The sequence below is a fragment of the Xyrauchen texanus genome, chromosome 9 (assembly GCF_025860055.1).
Source record: "Xyrauchen texanus isolate HMW12.3.18 chromosome 9, RBS_HiC_50CHRs, whole genome shotgun sequence".
Lineage (NCBI taxonomy): Eukaryota > Metazoa > Chordata > Actinopteri > Cypriniformes > Catostomidae > Xyrauchen > Xyrauchen texanus.
In genome coordinates this window covers 3,228,723-3,249,447 of record NC_068284.1, presented here as the reverse complement: position 1 = coordinate 3,249,447, position 20,725 = coordinate 3,228,723, and the positions used below count along the sequence as shown (strand labels likewise).

General features: G+C 39.0%; 2 protein-coding genes across 6 annotated transcripts in view; one reads left to right on the top strand and one right to left on the bottom strand.

Annotated features, from left to right (window-relative positions):
• Positions 1 to 9,354, top strand: part of LOC127648811 (zinc finger protein 239-like) — a 95,272-nt gene extending 85,918 nt beyond the window's left edge. For 3 of the 5 annotated variants that reach the window (XM_052133578.1, XM_052133581.1, XM_052133580.1), the window contains one exon: positions 7,096 to 9,354. In XM_052133578.1, coding sequence (XP_051989538.1) covers positions 7,096 to 8,048 — 953 coding nt within the window. In that variant the 3' untranslated portion in view covers positions 8,049 to 9,354. Of the gene's footprint in view, positions 1 to 3,184; positions 3,477 to 7,095 lie in introns of those variants that run through there. The other 2 variants (XM_052133582.1, XM_052133579.1) reach the window with 2 other exon arrangements.
• A 2,033-nt stretch (positions 9,355 to 11,387) lies between these two features.
• LOC127648801 (uncharacterized) overlaps positions 11,388 to 20,725 on the bottom strand; it is a 309,374-nt gene continuing 300,036 nt past the window's right edge. Inside the window, exons 12-13 of the mRNA XM_052133564.1 lie at positions 12,154 to 12,221; positions 11,388 to 12,002 (exon numbers count right to left, since the gene is read on the bottom strand). Of these exons, the coding sequence (XP_051989524.1) occupies positions 11,985 to 12,002; positions 12,154 to 12,221 (86 nt within the window). The 3' untranslated portion in view covers positions 11,388 to 11,984. The remainder of the gene's footprint in view (positions 12,003 to 12,153; positions 12,222 to 20,725) is intronic.

Sequence of the window (20,725 nt, the reverse complement as noted above, 5' to 3'; positions counted from 1 at the left end):
TCACATTATTAACTATAGATTATAAAATTCTGGCCTCTGTATATGCAAATAGATTAAAATCTGATTTAAATTCAATAATTGCAGAAACTCAAACGGGTTTCATGAAAAACTGCCACATTAGCAATAACATAAGACTCGTTTTAGACTTGCTTGACTATGCTGACAATATTGATTTTGACGCCTTCGTTTTGTTTCTTGATTTTTACAAAGCATTCGACACAATCGAACACCCTTTTTTAATACAAGCCATCAAGGCATTTGGTTTTGGAAGCCCCTTCGTCGACATTGTCAGCATGTTCTACAAAGATATAAACAGTTCTGTTATAATTAATCAAAATACTTCTCCACGATTTCAGATTAATAGGGGGGTCAGGCAGGGGTGCAACATTTCTCCCTTTTTATTTATCTTAGTAACCGAACTACTAGCTATACACTTAGTAAAGGAAGTACATTTTGGAGGAATAAAGATTTTTGGAAAAGAAATAAAGATCTCACAGCTGGCGGATGACACCACCATTTTTTTGAACAACAAGGACCAGTTGAGCATTGTCTTTGAACTGGTGGAGAAATTCTCTTCTGCGTCTGGTTTAAGGCTTAATCGATCCAAGTGTGAGCTGTTGCCACTTCATTGTTGTAGTGACTCTGCTATTGATAACATTCCAGTTAAACAGAATGTAAAATATTTAGGTATACATGTATGTAAAAATATTATAGTTAGACAGAACTTAAATTTTTCGAATAGGATACAGAAAACCAAATCGATATTCAATTGCTGGCTACAGAGAGACTTGTCCGTTTTAGGTAGAGTATTACTCTCCAAGGCAGAAGGCCTTTCTCGCTTTGTTTACCCTTCCTTGTCTCTTTTTGTAAAGGACTCAATTGCTAATCAAGTCAACAAGACTTTTTAGATTTCATTTGGAAGAACAAGTCTCATAGACTTAAAAAGAATGTTCTCTCTAACCCTAAAGAAAAGGAGGTCTAGAGATTTTGATTTTATAGATGTGGTCAACACATTCAAAATTAATTGGTTAAAAAGGTGCATTCGAAATCCTGATTCTATTTTTTTCTTTATTCCAAACTTTATTTTTAATAAACTGGGTGGGCTCTCGTTTCTTCTAAAGTGTAATTTTCTACCAAATAAATTACCTATCAAATTGTCCAACTTCCACCAACTGTCCCTCTTGGCCTGGAAATTATCCTTCAATCACAACTTCTCACCACACAAATCTCTCCTTTGGAACAACAGCGACATTCTTATTAGGAATAAATCAGTATTCTTCCCTAAGTGGTTCGATAGAGGAATTAATCACGTACTCTGCTTATTTGATGATTCTGGCACCATGCTCTCTTATGAACAGTTTATGGTTGCTCATGATTTCCCAATACCTTTTAAAGATTTTAAATCTATCACTGATGCCATCCCTATCGGAATCAGACAATTAATTAAAAGTCATCTGAGCTATGGAAACAAAGATATCAGACAGCTTTCACATATGTTGGATGGTGTAGAACTGTCTGATAAAAAATGTAATAATAAGCATATTCGCCGACATTTGCAAAAGAGTAACTCCATTGCTCCAAGGGGGATGTTTTATTGGAATTCCCTAATAAGTGAAATAAATTGGAAAAAAACATGGTTGATTCCTCACAAATACTGTATCTCTAATAAAGCTAAAGAGGTCCATTTTAAACTTTTACATAACGTTTACCCTACAAATTGGTTTGTTGCTAAGTTTCTAGATATTGACACATGCTGTAGCTTTTGTAAACAGGACACTGAAACCATTCCTCATTTATTTTTTAATTGTCCAGTTACCAAAAGGTTTTGGGAAGATTTGGGTACTCACTTTCTCCAATCTCAAAATATAACTCACTCATTCTCCCTGAAAGATATTATCTGTTACTTTTGTTTCCCACAAGGTGGCACCCTGGAGTTTGTATTAAACTTTATAATCTTATATGCTAAGTTCTTTATACACAAGCAGAAATTTAATAAGTCTTCCTTATGTTTTAAACATTATATTTTGGAACTTAATATGCTTCTTAAATCACACAAGCTTGTAAAGAACAAGAAGAATGGAAAACTTTTGTGTCAATATTATGACCTATTCCCCAATTCCTCTTAATATTCTTATTTTTCCACCTTTATTTAGTATATATGTTTTTATTTATTTATTTTTTATTTTTTTTCCTCTTCTTTTGTGTATGTTGTTCTTTGTCTCTGGTATGGTATGACTGTATAAATGTTTGATTGTATATTGATGGTTTTACACGTTTGTACCCAATGTTGCCTTCAATAAAAAATAAATAAATAAATAAATAAATAAAAAGGCTTCAGACCTTTCGACATATTTGACGATGTTGGCAATTAAAACTCGTTTACATTTATGGGAGAAAACATTATGTAAGAAAATAACTTCAGCATGAAACCGATCTAATGGTGCACTTTGTGTCCTCCGCCCGGTGTTACGTTTCAACATACGAAATAGATATTACAATTAATAAATGTATATTTTTCCAGCATGTTGTATTAGTATTTGTTTATTTATTGCCCCTTATTCATTTTAGTATAACATTTTCAGTTATTAAATATTGTTAGGCCTATACATAGGCTAAATATGCCATTAATCTTTTTTATTACGTCCTATCGTATTTAATGAGGATATTAGCCTACTTATTACAACTGACATTTACGTGAGCAAACAAGGTTTGAACATCAACCGTAACAAAAATAAATTAAAATTCACTGCTTTTTAACACTTCTGTGAATAGATTTCAAGGCAGTTTATTTGATCAATACAGGTAAAATCATATTATGCGACTACGCATTACTTTACGGAGAGTTTACAACCTACTAGTTTCTAAGTCTTGGATTAAGAACAGGTGGTGCAACCAAATTAAGCACAGACTTAGTTACAAACGCCACTTACGTGAGAACATGTATAGGCTACGCAGAGCTGGTTCAACCCAAGTGTATTACTAGTATTACGAAATATAAAATCAAAATACATAAATCATTGTTTAACTATAGAAAATATATATTACAGTTAGAAATGTCTGTCTCCTAACTCCTACTCCAATCGTGTCATTATTAACTATGCATTTGTGAAAGAAGGACTAGATAGCGTTAAATGACTTTTATTTTGAATAACTGCAACGGTATTTGACGTCATAAGGCTGCGCCGCGACTCAAGTGCCTGTTGATTTTGCTGCAGGTTTTTGTCTTCATATTTTGAATTTTTGGCAGGTCTGGTGAATACACTCCCAAAACAATTCCTAATAAATATTGTGAATATTCCTGTCATCTTTGAATTGAAGAAGTGTTTCCAGAAGTGCAGGACAAACTTCAAGTGTGTCAATAATTTCTGACATAGGGCCTACTATTGTAAAGATGGATTTTATTAAAGAGGAGAGAGAGGACATGGGTTATCCAGAACCATACAGAGTGAAAAATGAAGAAACTGAGGAACAAATAGGTTGGTGTCCATTCTTGATCCTTCATTACTGATGTGTGATTTGAGAATCTCAGACCCCATTTGCTATTAAGATGTGTTCGGGTGATCTGATCACAAATGGTCAATGCTAAATACTGGCGTGAACGGGCAACAAAATGTTTTGTGACAACCCTGTGTGTGTGTGTGTGTGTGTGTGTGTGTGAGAGAGAGAGAGAGAGAGAGAGAGAGAGAGAGAGATGAAAATGGGAAAATGAAAGTTAAAAACCAAAGCAAATTGGAATGTTATCGGACCCTAAACATATAGTATAATCTAGCAGAAAATCACACACTGTAAGAGATCCAAAACAGAGATGGATCCTCACCAAATACAGACTTGGTGATCACAGTCTAGCCGTAGAAAAAGGCAGACACAGACAAACATGAATGACTCACAGTGCTCACTGTGACACTGGTGAGGTCGAGACAGAGACACACTTTCTCCTTCACTGTGAGAAATTTACAGAGTTGAGAGAGAAATACCTCCACAAAATCTCAAACCTCATGCCACAGTTTTCCAGTTCAGCAGAAACAGATCAAATGCTGGTGTTACTGGGGGTAGACAATCATGCATCAGTTGCAGCTCAGTTCATTTTTGAGATGCACACCCTCAGAAACCAATCACTGCCTTAATATACTTCAGTCACAGTACTTTTATTTTCTTATGTTCATAATGTCGTGTTAAACGCTTATTTTATATTGTATAGTGCATATTGTTATTATAGTTTTTATTTTATTCATTACCTGGCACCATATTTTAATTATATTTTTATTGTTATTTGTTACTATTTTATTATTATTATTTGTTTTGTCATTATCTGTTTGTGTATTAATGCTTTGGCAATATTGTATGTAAACACAATCATGCCAATAAAGTATTTTAAAATTGAAATTGAATTGATAGAAAGAAAGAAAGAAAGAAAGAAAGAAAGAAAGAAAGAAATGATGTGCTAGTTACAGAGGCGTAGGAAGGAACTGAAAAATGTGTGTGGGGTTGGGGGGGTTTACACATTCTAAATCTTTTCACCTTCTCCACAATATTACAGTTTTAAATCATTTTTAATTATTAAAAAATATATGTTTTATGTTTTTAAGGATATGTGATATAATTTGAAAGCATGTCAACTTCAGAAACATCAGCATTTATTGATAGAACTATAATAATTATATTACTTTCATATAATTTAATGATTGCTGTCAAACATTTGTCCAGTAAGCAAGAACCAAAAAATGACTTTGTCATTTTTTACATATATTATATTTTTAAGACAATGCCCCCCCCCCCCCAAACTGAATCACATTTATAATTTGCAAGATATGATTTATGGCTTATTTAATCCCAGATATGCGCTTTACAGATATAAATGTATAAATACATCATATTAACCTCAGCCGTCCTGCCATTTACAGGTGGTATTAAGCAAAGAGTTCTGTTGTGCAGATTATGGGTTTTCGGTTACCCGCTTAGTCATGTTGTCATGCAACCTTTGACCATGTGTAGTGTATTCACACACAGGATCAAAGATTTAATCACTGAGTTAAAGATCGAATCCCTGAGAAGAGACTTGTTACTAAATCGGTTGTGACGTGTAAAATACATTAGGGAAATATTAGGCCTAATCTGTGAATTAAGAATGTGTATATAACACGATATCAGACAACCTAAAAACCAACACAGCCTGATTCACAAAGTACAAAAATAAAAATGTCTGTATCCATAAATAAGAAATATAACTGGTGTTTCATGAGGATGATATGAAGTAGACTGTTTCAAATATTCATCTTCACCCTGCAGCTAAACAACTCTGATAATAATAGCCTAATAGCCATAGTTATCATGCTTCTTTTCATATCAAATGGCATTATCATGTCGAATTAATGATTACGTTTTGAAACATTACCTAAATAAATGTATACTTACATTTTGGATATTGAGCAACTTGTGATTTCCAGACACGTGTATAACTGGGGTTTAAAAGTTTATTACGTCTCATTCAGTGCTTCATTTCTAAAGGCGAGAGAAAACATGTTTGTTTTTTTACAGTGGGAATAAAACTAGTGCTCTGTCCCTTTACGAGAGCGCATGCACGTTAAACAGTCTATGCTGCATGGAGAGAGATGATAATGAGACATTATGCACGGAGAAACATGGATTTTCAGTCCTATAGAAAGAAACTGTTGATTTTTTTGTGTTCCAAAGTGTGGATTACTGCTTTTCACCGACACGTAAAACCGATAATGTGGGGATTTTGTGCACTGTGAACACGGAATGTGCAGGGATACTTAAAAAATCCAACTACGATTCATTAAGTGGGTCTTTTTCCTTCCATTATCTACACATTGGTAATAGCTGATGCTAAGACACTTGGAAAAGAGCGAGGACAGTGCTAGGAGAGTGCACTCGGTGTCTGCACGACCTTGTGCGTTCACGCGACCGTGCCTTTGCATCCAGTATATTATGCATTTGCGCATCTTTGCGAGATAAATTCACTCGCTCTTGCTCCTCGGTTAGAAAACATCGTTCGCTCCATGTAATTGTTGTGCTCTCTCACTTGTTTTCTTGCACTAATGTTATAAATGCAGCACTGGCCCGATCAGGCAAGTGACAGTTCTAACAACTGCTGCTTAGAAATTCTTTGAAAAACTATGAAAATCAAATACATCCACACGTTACTGGTAATGTGGTTCAACAGAAATATATCATATTTTGTCCATTCAGAAGCTAAAGGGGAGTCTGCTAGCTAATTTTAACTGAAAACATGTGCGTGCGTGCATGCTTGCAACATCCGGTTAAGTCCAAGTAATGTCAAGTGCTAATTTTGACTTTGTTAGGCTTGTCGTTTCGGCAAAAAACTTGACTTTAATGAGATGGCAATTACCTTAATTATATGTAGGTGAGGAGGAATGCTGCAGGTGATTGCTCCGTCCACTTTGGCGCTAGCAGGGTCAGATTCAGGGTTCTTCCTCCAATCTCGAATAAAATCAATTATCTATAATATTTTACACCTATTTTTTATTTCTTTATATTGACTGTGTTTTAAATTATTTGATGGGGCTTGATGCATCATGATTTTGCTCAGATGAGTTTTGGGTGGCGTCAAGCAACAGAGTCAAACACGAGTCTGACTTAACAGAAAAATAAAAAATACTGTTATATACTGAACAGTAGCTTGCTGTTAATATTTTGTTCCTCAAAAGCATCATCATTTACAGCATTCAACTGTATTTATGAAGAACTGTAAATTACTGTACAAAATTACCTGTATTTTTACAGCATTTTTTTTACAATGTGTTTTCTGAAGGTTGGTTTCTTTTTAGACTAGTCTACTTCAAAATGTCCTTTTAAACATTAGTGAATTTAGTCATTCAGCACATACCTATTAAAAAATGAATTTCTAAGACTAATTTGGTGTTTGGTTTTAAAGGGCCTTTTAAAGATAAAAGCAGTGAGTGGTTTTCTCTTTTGGTTGTAGGCCCTGTATGCAATCTTTGCATGTTCCTGTACATCATCTTCTTCATTGTTCTTTGCCATTAAATTGTGGTTCACTTAAATATCTTGTTCAAAAATGTGTCACTCTTTTATACATTTCTATGCTCATTTTAGACCTGATGAAAGTGGAAGAAAGTCAAGAACTGAATCAAGTGGGAGAGAAACATCAGGATCATAAAACAGAAAAATTCCAAACTGGTAAAAAAACGTTTAGCTGCTCAAAGATTGAAAATAATTTCTTACAAAGAAGAACACAAAAAACAAGAGCCAAGAAATCTTTAACCTGCCCTCAGTGTGGAAAGAGTTTCACAAAGAAGGGAAGCCTTAACCGTCACATGAGAATTCACACTGGAGAGAGCCCTTTCATATGTTTTCAGTGTGGAATTAGTTTTACACGTAATGACCACCTTCAGAGGCATGCAAGAATTCACACTGGAGAGAAGCCATTCACATGCCAACTGTGTGGGAAGAGCTACATCCGTGAAGAACACCTTCAAAATCACATGAGGATTCACACTGGAGAGAGACCCTTCACATGTGATCAGTGTGGAAAGAATTTTACACAGGCAGCCAATCTCCAAATTCACCAGCACTCTCACTCTGGAGTAAAGTCACTTAAATGTGAACATTTAAAAGTTTATATGTGCTTTGAGTGTGGGAAAAACTTTAATACATCCACACATTTGAAAGAGCACCGAAGAATTCATACTGGAGAAAAACCTTACACATGTTTACAATGTGGAAAATGTTTCAGTAAGTCAAATCACCTCAAAGAACATAAAAAGGTGCACACTGGAGAAAAACCCTACAAGTGCTCACATTGTGGAAAAAGTTTCACTCACTCAGGAACCCTGAAAGGACATGTAAGGGTGCATACTGGAGAAAAACCTTACAAGTGTTCACACTGTGAGAAGAGTTTCACTCAGTCAGGAACTCTGAAAGACCATGAAAGAGCGCATACTGGAGAGAAGCCATACCACTGCACTTTATGTGAGAAGAGTTTCAGCTCATCAAGTTTTCTAAAGAAACATACAATTCATTACTGTAAGCACAGGGAGAAATTGTGAGCAAAGTTAATCTTCTGGTCCAAGGCATTAAAATAAATAGAGATCAATTCATAAATCAAGATAAACTCCCAAAATGGTAAGAGGGTAATGTGCAAATAAATAAGGTTTGCATTTGTTTGACAAGGTAAATGAAGGGGATTATTGCTGTGTGGTGAATGAGAAAGTTTAAAATAGTTTTTCTTTGTTGTTTTCTCATATAAAAGTAGATTTTTGAATTTGTATTCTTATACAAGCATATAGTCTTGATTATTATTGAGACAAATATGTGCACAGATGCACAAAGTTGTTTTCACATCCTCTTTCCACAAGATGTCATAGTCTTTCAGTGTTCAGTGCACCAGTGGTGGTGTAGTGGTCTAAGCACATAACTGGTAATCTGGTAATCAGAAGGACACTGGTTCGATCCCCATAGTTACCACCATTGTGTCCTTGAGTAAGGCACTTAACTCCAGGTTGCTCCGGGGGGATTGTCCCTGTAATAAGGGCTCTGTAAGTCGCGTTGGATAAAAGCGTCTGCCAAATGCATAAATGTAAAAATTTATTTGTCTATAGTTTTAAAATTCTATTGATTAGATGTCAATAATAATAATAAATTTGTACTGTGATGTACACAGACATAGAGACAACAAGAGTCAAGAAATAAAATCCCACATGTCGTTTGTCCACCCAACAATAACCAGAAAAAAAGAAATATACTGGAGACTTGTATTTTGAAATGTGTGTGCTCCCAGCTCATACAAACTTACACATGCACTCTTACAGTTATCTACAAGGTATAATAAAGGCAAATACTGTATGAGCAGTAATTCATCAACAGTAGATTGTGAGGGAAAATTCATTACTGATTATGGTTCTGATTACACTGTATTTATGATATTAATGTTTAGATGTTAAGTTGAATATCAGTCCCTTAAGGTGTTTAAGTGATATTTAATAGTAGAGTTAGAAATTATGTTTGTGGTTCTGCTGATGTGTTGTGTAGGTCTTGAGAAGAGAAGTGAGCTGAAGTGAAGAGAGCTGTCTCTGAGGTGCCAAGTGTCTAAACATAGCATAAGGACTTTACGTAGTGTATTCACATTATCAGAATCATAAGTGTCAATATGTCTTGTTTCCATAGGCATATTTTTTGTTTAAAGAAATGTAACATAGTTCATTCTTAGAATATTTAGACGTGCAAGAATCCTTGACTAAAGGGAATGAAGTGGGTTTTATTTGACCAAGTTTGTGTGTGAGGCTTCTCTTGACAAGCTGCTTGATTTTGTGTATAAGAACTTTGTCACCTGTTACCAAAATAAACTTTCTTCTCTTGGGAAAAGAAACAAAGACTTCCTTTGAGTTTTCTTTATTAGGATAATTTCCCAGACAAGATCATCAGCGATCCATAAATGTCTGGTATTCAGAAATGTACAGACTTTTTTCCTGTTCTATAAAAGGATACCATTCATTTAAAATCAACATGAACATTAACATGAAATTATCCATCCATCCATCCATCCATCGTCAACCGCTTATCCTGTGTACAGGGTCGCGGGGGGCTGGAGCCTATCCCAGCTAACATTGGGCGAAAGGCGGGGGACACCCTGGACAGGTCGCCAGTCCATTGCAGGGCAACATGAAATTATGATTAACTTAAATCTACTGAACAAACATTTTTGTTGTGCTTATTTGAATGACATTACTGTTACAAACTGGACCCTGCTCAACCCCTGAAAATAAAAAAAATATTATGTTATTTTTTATTCAAAATGGTAAATTAAGACAGAAGGTGAGCAGTTCCCATCCTTGACTTTGTAACAGTGTTCTAAAAATGTAAACGGCTAATGCTAGCATCCTCTCCACCTTTTCGGCAAACGTGCAGTTTTACACTCAGAAATGAGTTAACAAATCAGTTATCAAACCACCTACTTTTAAATTTCAGTTGTCTTAAAGCCCATGGTGCAGGTTAAACACCACTGTCGATTAATGGGTAGATAAAGCAGTCAAGATATGTATATAAAGTTAGAAATGTCTCCAAAATGGTGTTAAAGTCCAGTTTTTGTAGTTTTTGGTTAGAAACGGTTATTTTTTACGAGATTCGGCGATGACGTCACATGAGGTAGACGCGGTGGAATGTAGCCTCAGCCGTTCTCAGCTACTTGAACTAATTCTAGCAGACTAGCACTGACTACTATGGCGTCTAACTGGGATGAGGAAGAGGTGGCAAGACCCACAGTTAACATTTATGATGGCCCACAGCCATACAATTTCGAACCGTTTAGACGTGAGAGGGCGAATGAGGAAATACCGAGAGCAGATGGCCGTCAAAGACAAATAAATGCATGGTCAGAGGAGAATGAATGGAGAGTTGGTGTAGTGTCCTGGTGAGTTGCTATCATTTAGAAACGCAGCAATGACCGCTGGAGCTAGTAGTCTATGAACAGCAATGCATACAATAAACTTTTATGCTTTATTTCTAAGCTTTTACCTCTTTCTCCGGTGAAAATGTTGTTTCGCCGTAGCCGACGCCGAGTAGGCGTCGTCAGTGTGATTATTGTTGATAGTGCCAACTAGTTTTCCTCGTGATTGATTGTCATTGACACCGTCAGGCTTACCGGGAGAGGGAGTGAGTGAGTTAGTAAGCGTCTGTGTCGCTGTGTTTGGCAGGTGTCTGTGTGGGCGGTGTTGTCCCATGGAAACTGTGGTGGAGAGCTTGTGTTGTAGGGAGGTGAGCGCGTTTTGGTCGCTGGTCGAGGATCTCACCCCGCGGCCAGCAGATGTAACGTGCCTAACGCAGCATCCTGGATTTGAGGCATGCTGCCTGAATCTGTTTGTGCTACAAATAGCATATTCACACTTCAGACAGGATCATGGTCCCCTTCAAGCCAGCACGCACAAGTATGTTCATGGTTTATGTTTAGTTTACCAATGTTTTTACACTGAGTCCTTTGAACAACAGCAATAGGTGACAGGAGATGTGTTGCATGCACAAACATGCATAAGAGACAGGCTTCAAATGACGTTTCCAAACTACTTACAGAGTTTAAAACTTAAGAATCTTTCCTACTTATTCCTAGGCAATACCGGTACACTGCGTACAGGCAGGCTATACGCTGGGCTATGGAGTTTTAGGGAGGAGTATAAGGAAGCCTCTACCCTCTTGTGTGGTTTCAACCATCAGACAAAACTTCCAAAGTGGTGACCAAACCTATCAGGGCTTTCAATGGCCTCGTTTGGATGAGAATGAATAAAAATAATTGTTTATTCTGTTGTGATCACCTAATTGCCCTTAAAATGTTATAAAGTACACAGAACACATGAATTTTAATAAGAAAAAACAGTTTATTGGCATTGCTTGTTACTAAACATTTACTGAACAAGGACAAGGATTACTGAACAAAGACACAGGTTGCAAGTAAACAAATCTATATAAAAAAAGCCCACTGATGAAGGGCTAGACCTGAAACCTTTGCACATTGTTTCTTTTGCCTGCAAAAGTGTGGTCTTACCTGAGGGTCAACTGATGGTTCTCGCACTCACTCACACTCACTTACTCACACACAGTCACTCACACTCACACACACTCACACTCTTTCATGAATGCATATGCAGTGATACATGCAAAAGCATATCAAGCTGACACACAGTGAACCCAGACAACACCGCACACAGAGGTTGACAAGGCACAGGTAAAATGATTGGTAAATTATTTTGAATTACATAAAACAAATTTCATGCAAATAACAGACAGAGGAGCAGACATGCAGCATGCAGGACCCCTTGAATGGGGTACAGCGACAATTAATGCCACTTACAAAGACGAAAAAAGTAATGATTTAGTGCAAAGTAAAACCAAAGCAACAACACACAAAACATGCAGAATACAGGAAACCACCACCAAATGAGATGACAGGGACAGAAGGAAAGAAGATAAATAACAACTAAAATAAATACTTACAACTAAATCATTGGACTTGTCTGTGGAAAAAATAATAATAATAATGTGAATTTAGGTTCTCTTGTAGCGTGACTGCTGGGCTAGGAAGAGGCTGACGGCCTCCTCCTTAGGAACCTGTTCGAAGGATTTAGCGATGGGGGCGGGAGCATCGGAGGACAAATTAGCGCTAACCTCTCGAAGAGCTGCAGGTGAATGGGTGTAGCTTTCCTGAAGGGCCTTCATCAATGATGTTGCATAACCTGCAGATATAATAATAATAATACTGAATAAAGATAATTGCCACTGATCACAGATGTCTCGTGAGCCATCTCAAAATATGATAGAACTGCATGACACTGCTTACCGTATGAGGCTGCCTCTTTGATGGGACGCACCACATGGGCACCTTTTCTGAAGCGCGGATACCGCACGCAGTACTTCTCCATCCCATCACTTTTCCGTGCTGTCTCGCGGTTGGCATTGTGATTGTAATGCAGTGCCGCTAAGAGAAGCCTACAAAATAACACATTTGAGATTTTTTTTTACTACAATAGGCATGATAATAGGTACTATTATTACTATAAAAGGCATAATAATTGGCTGTATTATTCCTTGGATAGCACTGACCTGCTATACATCCCAACGTATGAAAACCCTGTGTGCTTGGGTGCGAAGTGCAAGATGAGGGAGTGGTAAGCCTCAAGGGAGAATGTCTGATGCTGTGGAGACAGCTGTCGAACATCTTTCAGTAAGGCAGTCCTCGTGATTATGTTCTCCAACTTTACTGCTGCCAATGAGCCTGCAAAGACCAAGACAGGGAGGCAGACAGACACACAGATGGAAAACGTATAAATAGACAAGATAGATTCAGACAAAATTTTTTTTTTTAATGGAAACACATGAAATGGTCCTGCATATGAATTATAGCAAACATGAACAGTAAACAGAATGTTATGAGATTGCCAGGGAATGAAAAAATAATTTAATCATCATAGGTCACATGTCAAAGCACTCAGACAGCAAATACAACAAAACTGTAGAGCGTACATAATACCACATGCTGTGTGTACTGTACCTGGGTCCAGCCACTCTTTGTTGCGCTGATCCCCGTCTAGAGGGCCATGGGCACAACTGGAGAAAGCAGGTGTAACCCAGGTTACTAGTAGTCCCAAGTCGAAGCTAGAAAAAAAGAACTTATGAAAAGAAAGTGTTATAATATGCATAAATATGTACATTTAATTTAATTTTATTAAAATCTGTTGAGTTTGAGTGTTTTGTTCTGAAGAGAGTTTAAGAAAATTTAAAAAGTTAAAAATAAGTTTCATTTAGAATAATGATAATTTAGCTCCGCCCTGTATCTGCTGCATCATTGCAGACAGCGGGAGATTCTGAGGAAGTTCCTTAGGTGAGAGCACGGTTGATGAAGCTGCTTCTGTTTGCCGCCTAAAAAGCCTTAAAACAGAAAAAAAGATTAGAAATTACATAACTAAAAGTTGGATTTCAGAAATAAGAGAGAGAGATTTGAAAATAGAAGTGTGTATTTAACGTTGTTGAGTCAAACGATCGCGAGTGAGTGCTCACTCGGATTCAACAAAAAAAAAAAGCTCCTTAAAACCGGAATTTTTGCTCTTCAGGAAACTTTCTTTCAAATAAATCAATTTCTCTTGGTAAGTGGAACTAAAACTATATCATCTATTGAGATCTTGGTTAAATACTTGTTAATTGTTGTTTAAATCTTAAATGCTGCTGTGTTATATGCAGTTATATGTAAAAGGTGTATAAAAGCCAATTTTGGGTTCAAAGAAGGAGAAGATAATATGTGAATGTTTCATAATGAAAGGAAATAAGTAATATTTAAAAGTTGAATGTTACTTTTAGGAGTTTTATAAGTATTTGCACGTGTAATTGAGTTATGAGCTATTCATGCTAAACATGCAGTGCACACGTGCTGCCGGTGATGAGGCCCAATATATATATATATATATATATATATATATATATATATATATATATATATATATATAATTTGAATATATGTCGTTTTATATCAATTTGATCTTAACATGTTAATGTTAGATGAAAAAAAGGAAGTAAAATATGTGTAATGTTCCTTTATTTGTAAGTTGATTGTTGTAATGTATATAATGCATTGAGTGTCTAATTGTGTTTTTGGCCTTGTCTTTTGCAAGGTTGGGTTTTTTTCCTTCCCCTTTTTCCATTTTTTTTCCAATCTATCTTCACCGGAGTTGGATGGCGATCACGTTTTGCTCAGTATTAGATGATTTCTGAACTCAAATTGTTCCTGCCTCACGCTAAAAGGTGTCAATGCGGTGCAGGAACTGGCGAGCCATAACCATATAAGGACTGAACCTTGGATCAGGATTTGAAAATCATTGGAGTGGTAGGATTGTGCATTTTCGCATGAACTGTTTAGTTCAAGAACTGAAGTACGTGAAAAGGAATTCCGGGGAAAGCAGTGTCATTACAATAACACTGAACTGAATTGTAATCTCAATTTATATTGAGACCGGTATTGAATACCAATTTGATTTAATGTGATTTATCATTTTCAGACACTTTATTGTATTTTATTTTCTTTGTTTTTTTGTTGTTGTTGTTGTTTATTTTTATTCTTTGTTTTCAAAAGAGGACAAAGAATATTTGAAAAGCGTTACTTCAAAGGATCATTCATTGAACAATCATAGTGAATAATTATCAAAAAGGGAATAAATAAACTAATTAGGACTGCGCTAATATGTAGCTAAATTATCTAAATTAGAAACTAAAAGATAAATAAACGTATTAGTATTTATTAATAAATAGGTCAAAATTAATAAAAAATAGCTAATAGTTAAAATAGGGAACTAATTAATACATTACAAGTAATAATAAATTTCAGAGTCTAAATTAGAAGTCATTTTTTTGTCTTGTGTAATGTGATGCTTTAACTGTTTTTTTTTTTTCAATACATATTACTTTTTTACTACAGCCAGTGTTGTTGTCGTTTCCTTCCCCCCCCCCTTGTTGTTGAGCCTGTCTCTTGAGCGAATTTAGTCTTCTGATATCTGGTCCATATATGAAATTAGTGCATCCTCCTTGTGCTCATTTCCATTGGTCGTAGGGTGCGGGAGAGGATTGCACTTGCGTCACGGCGCGGGTTACAAAAAGTTGGCGAGCCAGCCAGGAGACGGTGCATCGCAACAAGGGCTGCTGTAGGAACAAAGACAAAATTAGAAGTAGAAAAAAAAAACCCACCAAGTGTTTATTTTACGTTATGATTATGGAAATCGTAGAAAGAGAAAATGTGAATGTGGCAAATGCTCTCTTAGTCAAGGGTCTCACATTGACCGAGGTAGACAATGAGCTGGAGACATTTTTGCAGAAGTATGGCTCGATCTACCGTAATTTGGTAATCGACGATCCAGCTTCTGAGTTCCATTACGATACTATAGTGGAATATGCTCATAGCTCTGCAATTCTGAACTTAACGCCCTTGTTACCCTTAAACTTGGGAAGCCTTTCGAACCAAAGTGTTTCCTTTCACGTACGAGCTCTGGCTAGCATTTATAAACGGACTGCCAGTAGTGCAGCCACTGAGGGGTACATTGGAACATTGAAGGCTCTTGCTAAAGAGAGTGGGAGGCCCTTCTCGGATGTGCTTCGAGAGGAGTTGGAAAAACTCCAAGAGGCACATTCTTCTAACCGTACTCCAGCGGGAGTACAAGATGCAAGCTACGATGATTCCCGGAGTGCTGAGGTGATCGTCCCGTCACCCATGTGTCGCTCCCCAATGCAATTGTCGACCAGTATTGAAACAATAGGAACACAAAACCCAGAATCAAAAGACCCAACCAAGAGAGTAGTAGCCCCTGTGCTCTCCCCCAATTCAGAAACTACCATTGATGGTGTCACGGTAACGACTAGCCCCGTTTTCCCCATGAGCATTTCAGACCCAACAGGTGTTCAGAGAATGGTAGTAGAGCACATAGTGAAGACGGGTGATGCTACAATGGCACAGCAAGCCTCAGTCCGCCTTAGGGTTTTCTCAGGGAGGAGCCCGCGTCCTCCAAACGAACCTGACTTTGACACTTGGCGTGCAAGTGTAGACCTTTTACTGAGTGATCCGTTCATTTCAGATCTTCATAGGACACGGAGGATCTTAGACAGCCTGTTACCTCCAGCCGCGGATATAGTGAAGCATGTGCGTCTTCCAGCCTTGCCTGCTGTATATCTTGAGCTGTTAGAGTCAGTCTATGGTTCTGTAGAGGATGGAGATGAACTGTTAGCCAAGTTCATGAGCACCTTACAGAACCTGGGTGAGAAACCATCAGATTACTTGCATCGCTTGCGAGTTGCACTGAGCACTACAATTAGGAGGGGGGGATTGCAGAGAGAGACCACGACCATTGCCTTTTGAAACAGTTTTGCAGAGGGTGTTGGAACGATAGTCTAATTACCAACCTTCACTTAGAAAAAAGGAAAGCTCAGCCACCCACTTTTGCTGAGTTAGTTGTGCTAATTAGAACAGAGGAAGGTAAACATGCCTCCAAGGAGGAACGGATGAAGAAGCACCTCGGGTCGTCAAAGACTCCAGTTGCTTACCCAAAACCACGAGCTGTTGCTCAGCAAGTGTCGGTTTGTTCACAGGAGGTACCGAGTTCTGTCAATTCTGAAACTGACCTCCTAAAAAGACAAATAACAGAAGTCCAAGCCCAGGTTGCTACTTTATTGGATATTGGATATTGTTTTCGATGCGGAGAGGATGGCCATCTGGCCATCAATTGCGATAACGCTGCTAACCCGTCAAAGGTTGAGGAAAAGCGGCGCAGGCTAAGGGAGCAACAGGCCCAGTGGGACTCTTTGCATGAGAGCTCTACTCTACCTTTAAACTGAAAAGGTTCTCTGTAGCAGGGCATACGGAGAACAGGTGTAAAAATATCCGCCCTAACTGTTGTAGACAGGTGCCTAGCATGCGTAGACATGATGGGCCACCCTTGAGAAGCCTGCCAAAAGGGTTAGTAGGAGTAAAGTGCACCGCCCAGGTCACCATCTGTGGAAAAAGAGTGAATTGTCTCTTAGATACGGGGTCCCAGGTTACCACGATTCCTCAGTCATTCTATGAGGCAAATATATCTGATCACCCCCTGAAGCCATTGGAAAATTTGTTGGAAGTAGAGGGAGCCAATGGGCAAGCGGTACCTTATTTGGGGTATATTGAGCTGGCCCTGAGGTTTCCTAAAGAGTTTGTAGGGGTCGAAGTAGATGTCCCCACTTTAGCTCTGGTAGTTCCTGACCTAAAGAGTCTGTCGCAAGTTCTAGTTGGAACCAACTCCCTGGATGTGCTTTACAGCCACTATACTAGGGAGAATGTTAGTTACCCTTGCTCGAGTCTCCATGGATATCAAGCAGTGCTTAAGGTCCTTGAGGCAAGATGGAGGCAAACAAGTAGCGAAGCCTTGGGTCATGTCAAGCTGACAGGGAATCTCCCTGAAGTTGTGCCTGCAGGAAGCACAGTAGTCCTGAATGGCTATGTTCAGCTTCAGAGACCTTTTACAGAGAAATGGGTTACCCTTGAGCCACCGTCTGTGCCTTTCCCAAGTGGTCTGTTGGTTGCAAATTGTTTACACACTTTGCCCCATAAACGCTCTTCTCAGCTGTCAGTCTTGCTTAAAAATGGGACTCAAACGGACATAACGGTTCCCCCGAAAGCTGTGCTGGCTGAAATCCACGCAGTACAGGGGATTATAGAAAAACCAGCACAGAAATCAAGTGGTGAAGTCAAAGTACCAGCACCTACCAGTGCTAACCTTATCTTTGATTTTGGAGATTCTCACTTGTCTTCGGACTGGAAGGAGCGGATATCGGACCTATTAAATTCTATGCCTGAGGTCTTCTCCTTACATGATCTTGACTATGGTCACACAAGTAAAGTGAAGCACCAAATTAGGCTAAATAATGAGACATCAGACGTGCCCTATGCTTAAAGGGTACGTCTGATTCACCCGCAAGATATCGATGCTGTTAGGAAGCATCTGCAAGAACTAATGTCTGCCGGAGTCATTCGTGAGTCGGAATCCCCATTTTCTTCACCCATAGTGGTGGTCCGAAAGAAAGACGTTTCGGTACGGCTTTGTATCGACTTCCGAAAATTGAATACCCAGACGATTAAGGATGCGTATGCCTTGCCTAACTTAGAGGAGGTTTTTTCTGTGCTCACAGGCTCAAGGTGGTTCTCTGTGCTAGATTTAAAGTCTGGCTTCTACCAAATCGAAATGGAAGAGACTGATAAGTGCAAAACTGCTTTTGTATGCCCATTTGGATTCTGGGAATTCAATAGGATGCCTCAAGGGATCACAAATGCGCCAAGCACGTTCCAGAGGCTAATGGAGCGGTGCATGGGTGATCTCAATAGAAAACAGGTATTAGTCTTTATTGATGACCTGATAGTTTTTTCAAAAACCCTAAAGAGCATGAGTCACGGTTGTTACAAGTCCTCAACCAACTTAAAGAATATGGGTTGAAGTTATTGCCCGAAAAGTGCCGTTTCTTCCAGACATCGGTCAAACACTTGGGCCACATTGTCTCGAAGGATGAGGTAGAGACTGACCCAGCAAAGATTGAAGCTCTAAAAACTTGGCCAAGACCGACGAATTTGAAAGAGCTGAGAGCCTTCTTAGGATTCTCTGGGTACTACAGAAGGTTCGTGTGCGACTACTCAAAAATAGTCAAACCTCTCACTGGTCTTACTGAAGGGTACCCTCCACTTTGTAGGGGCCGCAGTAAAAAAAGTGAGGAGAGAAAGTACTTTAATCCCAAAGAGCAGTTTGGTGATCGGGGGACTGCTGAGTGCCAGAGTGCCTTTGACACCATAATATGCAAGCTAACTTCTGCACCTGTTCTGGGGTTTGCCGACCCCAAGCTCCCGTATATACTCCACACTGATGCCAGTACTACAGGGCTTGGTGTGGCGTTGTACCAGGAGCAGGATGGGCAGATGCGAATAATAGCTTTTGCTAGCAGGGGGCTGACAAAGTGTGAGGCAAAATACCCTGCTCATAAACTAGAATTTTTGGCGTTAAAGTGGGCTGTTACAGCAAAGTTTAATGACTATTTGTATGGCGCAGACTTTACTGTAGTAACAGACAGTAATCCACTAACATACATATTGACTTCCGCGAAGCTTGATGCTACAAGCTACCGTTGGTTGTCTAGCTTATCGACCTACACTTTTAAGCTCCGATATAGAGCAGGAAGCCAAAATCAGGATGCAGACGGGCTTTCCCGGCGTCCGCATGGTGAACCGTTGGATGATCTAATCTCACAGAAAGAAAGAGAAAGGATCAAGCAGTTTACACTCCACCACCTTGTGGAGCCTGGGAACGAGTCTTGTGTCCTTATGGCAGATGCAGTGAAAGCCATCCATGAGAGACACCAGGTGATTGGGTTGTCTGAAGGCCCTGGTCTGGCATACTCCTCAATCACATTAGTTGAGTCCCTCACTCATCATGTGGATGCCTTGCCAAATGAGTTTCAATGCGAGGATGAGCATGGTCTTCCGGACCTCCTCCATCTCTCGGAGACTGCATTAGCAGAACAGCAAAGGAAAGATCCAGAGCTCAAAATGATAATTGAGTGGATGAGTAACGGGACTAAGCCTCATAACCAGAGTGCTCAGTCACCTGATGTAGTCTTGTGGTTGAGAGAATGGAGCCGACTTGAGCTGAGAAATAGAGTGCTGTACAGAAAGAGGCAGGAACACGGAGCTCCTCGCTATCAGCTAGTTTTACCTGCTGGTCTAAGGGAAAGTGTGTTGCGGAGTCTTCATGATGACATGGGGCATTTGGGCATTGAGAGGACTCTAGATTTGGTGAGGTCCAGATTCTTTTGGCCTAAAATGTCACAGACAGTGGAAAAAAAGGTCAAAACTTGTGAACGCTGCGTGCGTAGAAAAACGCCTCCAGACAGAGCTGCTCCTCTGGTTAACATTCAAACTAGTAGGCCTTTGGAGTTGGTCTGCATGGATTTTTTGTCATTAGAGCAGACCACAGCAACACCAAAAATATATTGGTAATCACAGATCATTTCACAAAGTATGCTGTGGCAATACCGACTCGAAATCAAACGGCCCAGACAGTTGCTAAATGTCTGTAGGAAAACTTCTTAGTGCACTATGGGTTCCCAGAAAAACTACATAGTGACCAAGGGCCTGATTTCGAATCGCACACAATCAAGGAGTTGTGTCGTGTCGCAGGTATCCACAAAATTCGCACTACACCATACCACCCAAGAGGCAATCCAGTAGAGCGTTTCAACCGGACCCTTCTTCAGATGTTGGGTACGTTGGAGAATGAGAAAAAGTCTAGATGGAAGGAGTTTGTAAAACCCTTAGTTCACGCCTATAATTGTACGCGTAATGACACGACTGGGTACACTCCTTACGAGCTCATGTTTGGGCGACAACCCCGCTTGCCGGTGGATCTGGCTTTCGGGTTGCCGGTAGATGTCCCTATCAAATCTCACTCCCAGTATGTAAAAGATTTGAAAGACCGATTGAGAGAGAGTTATGAAGTAGCTTCAAAGAAGCTAGTAGAACGCAACAAGAAAAGGTTTGATGAACGGGTTGTTGCTTCTACATTAGAGGTGGGTGACCGAGTTCTCGTACGCAATGTTAGGTTGCGAGGGAAACACAAACTTGCTGACAAGTGGGAGCAAGATGTCCAGATAGTTGTCAAGAAAGCTGGTGATCTACCGGTATACACTGTTC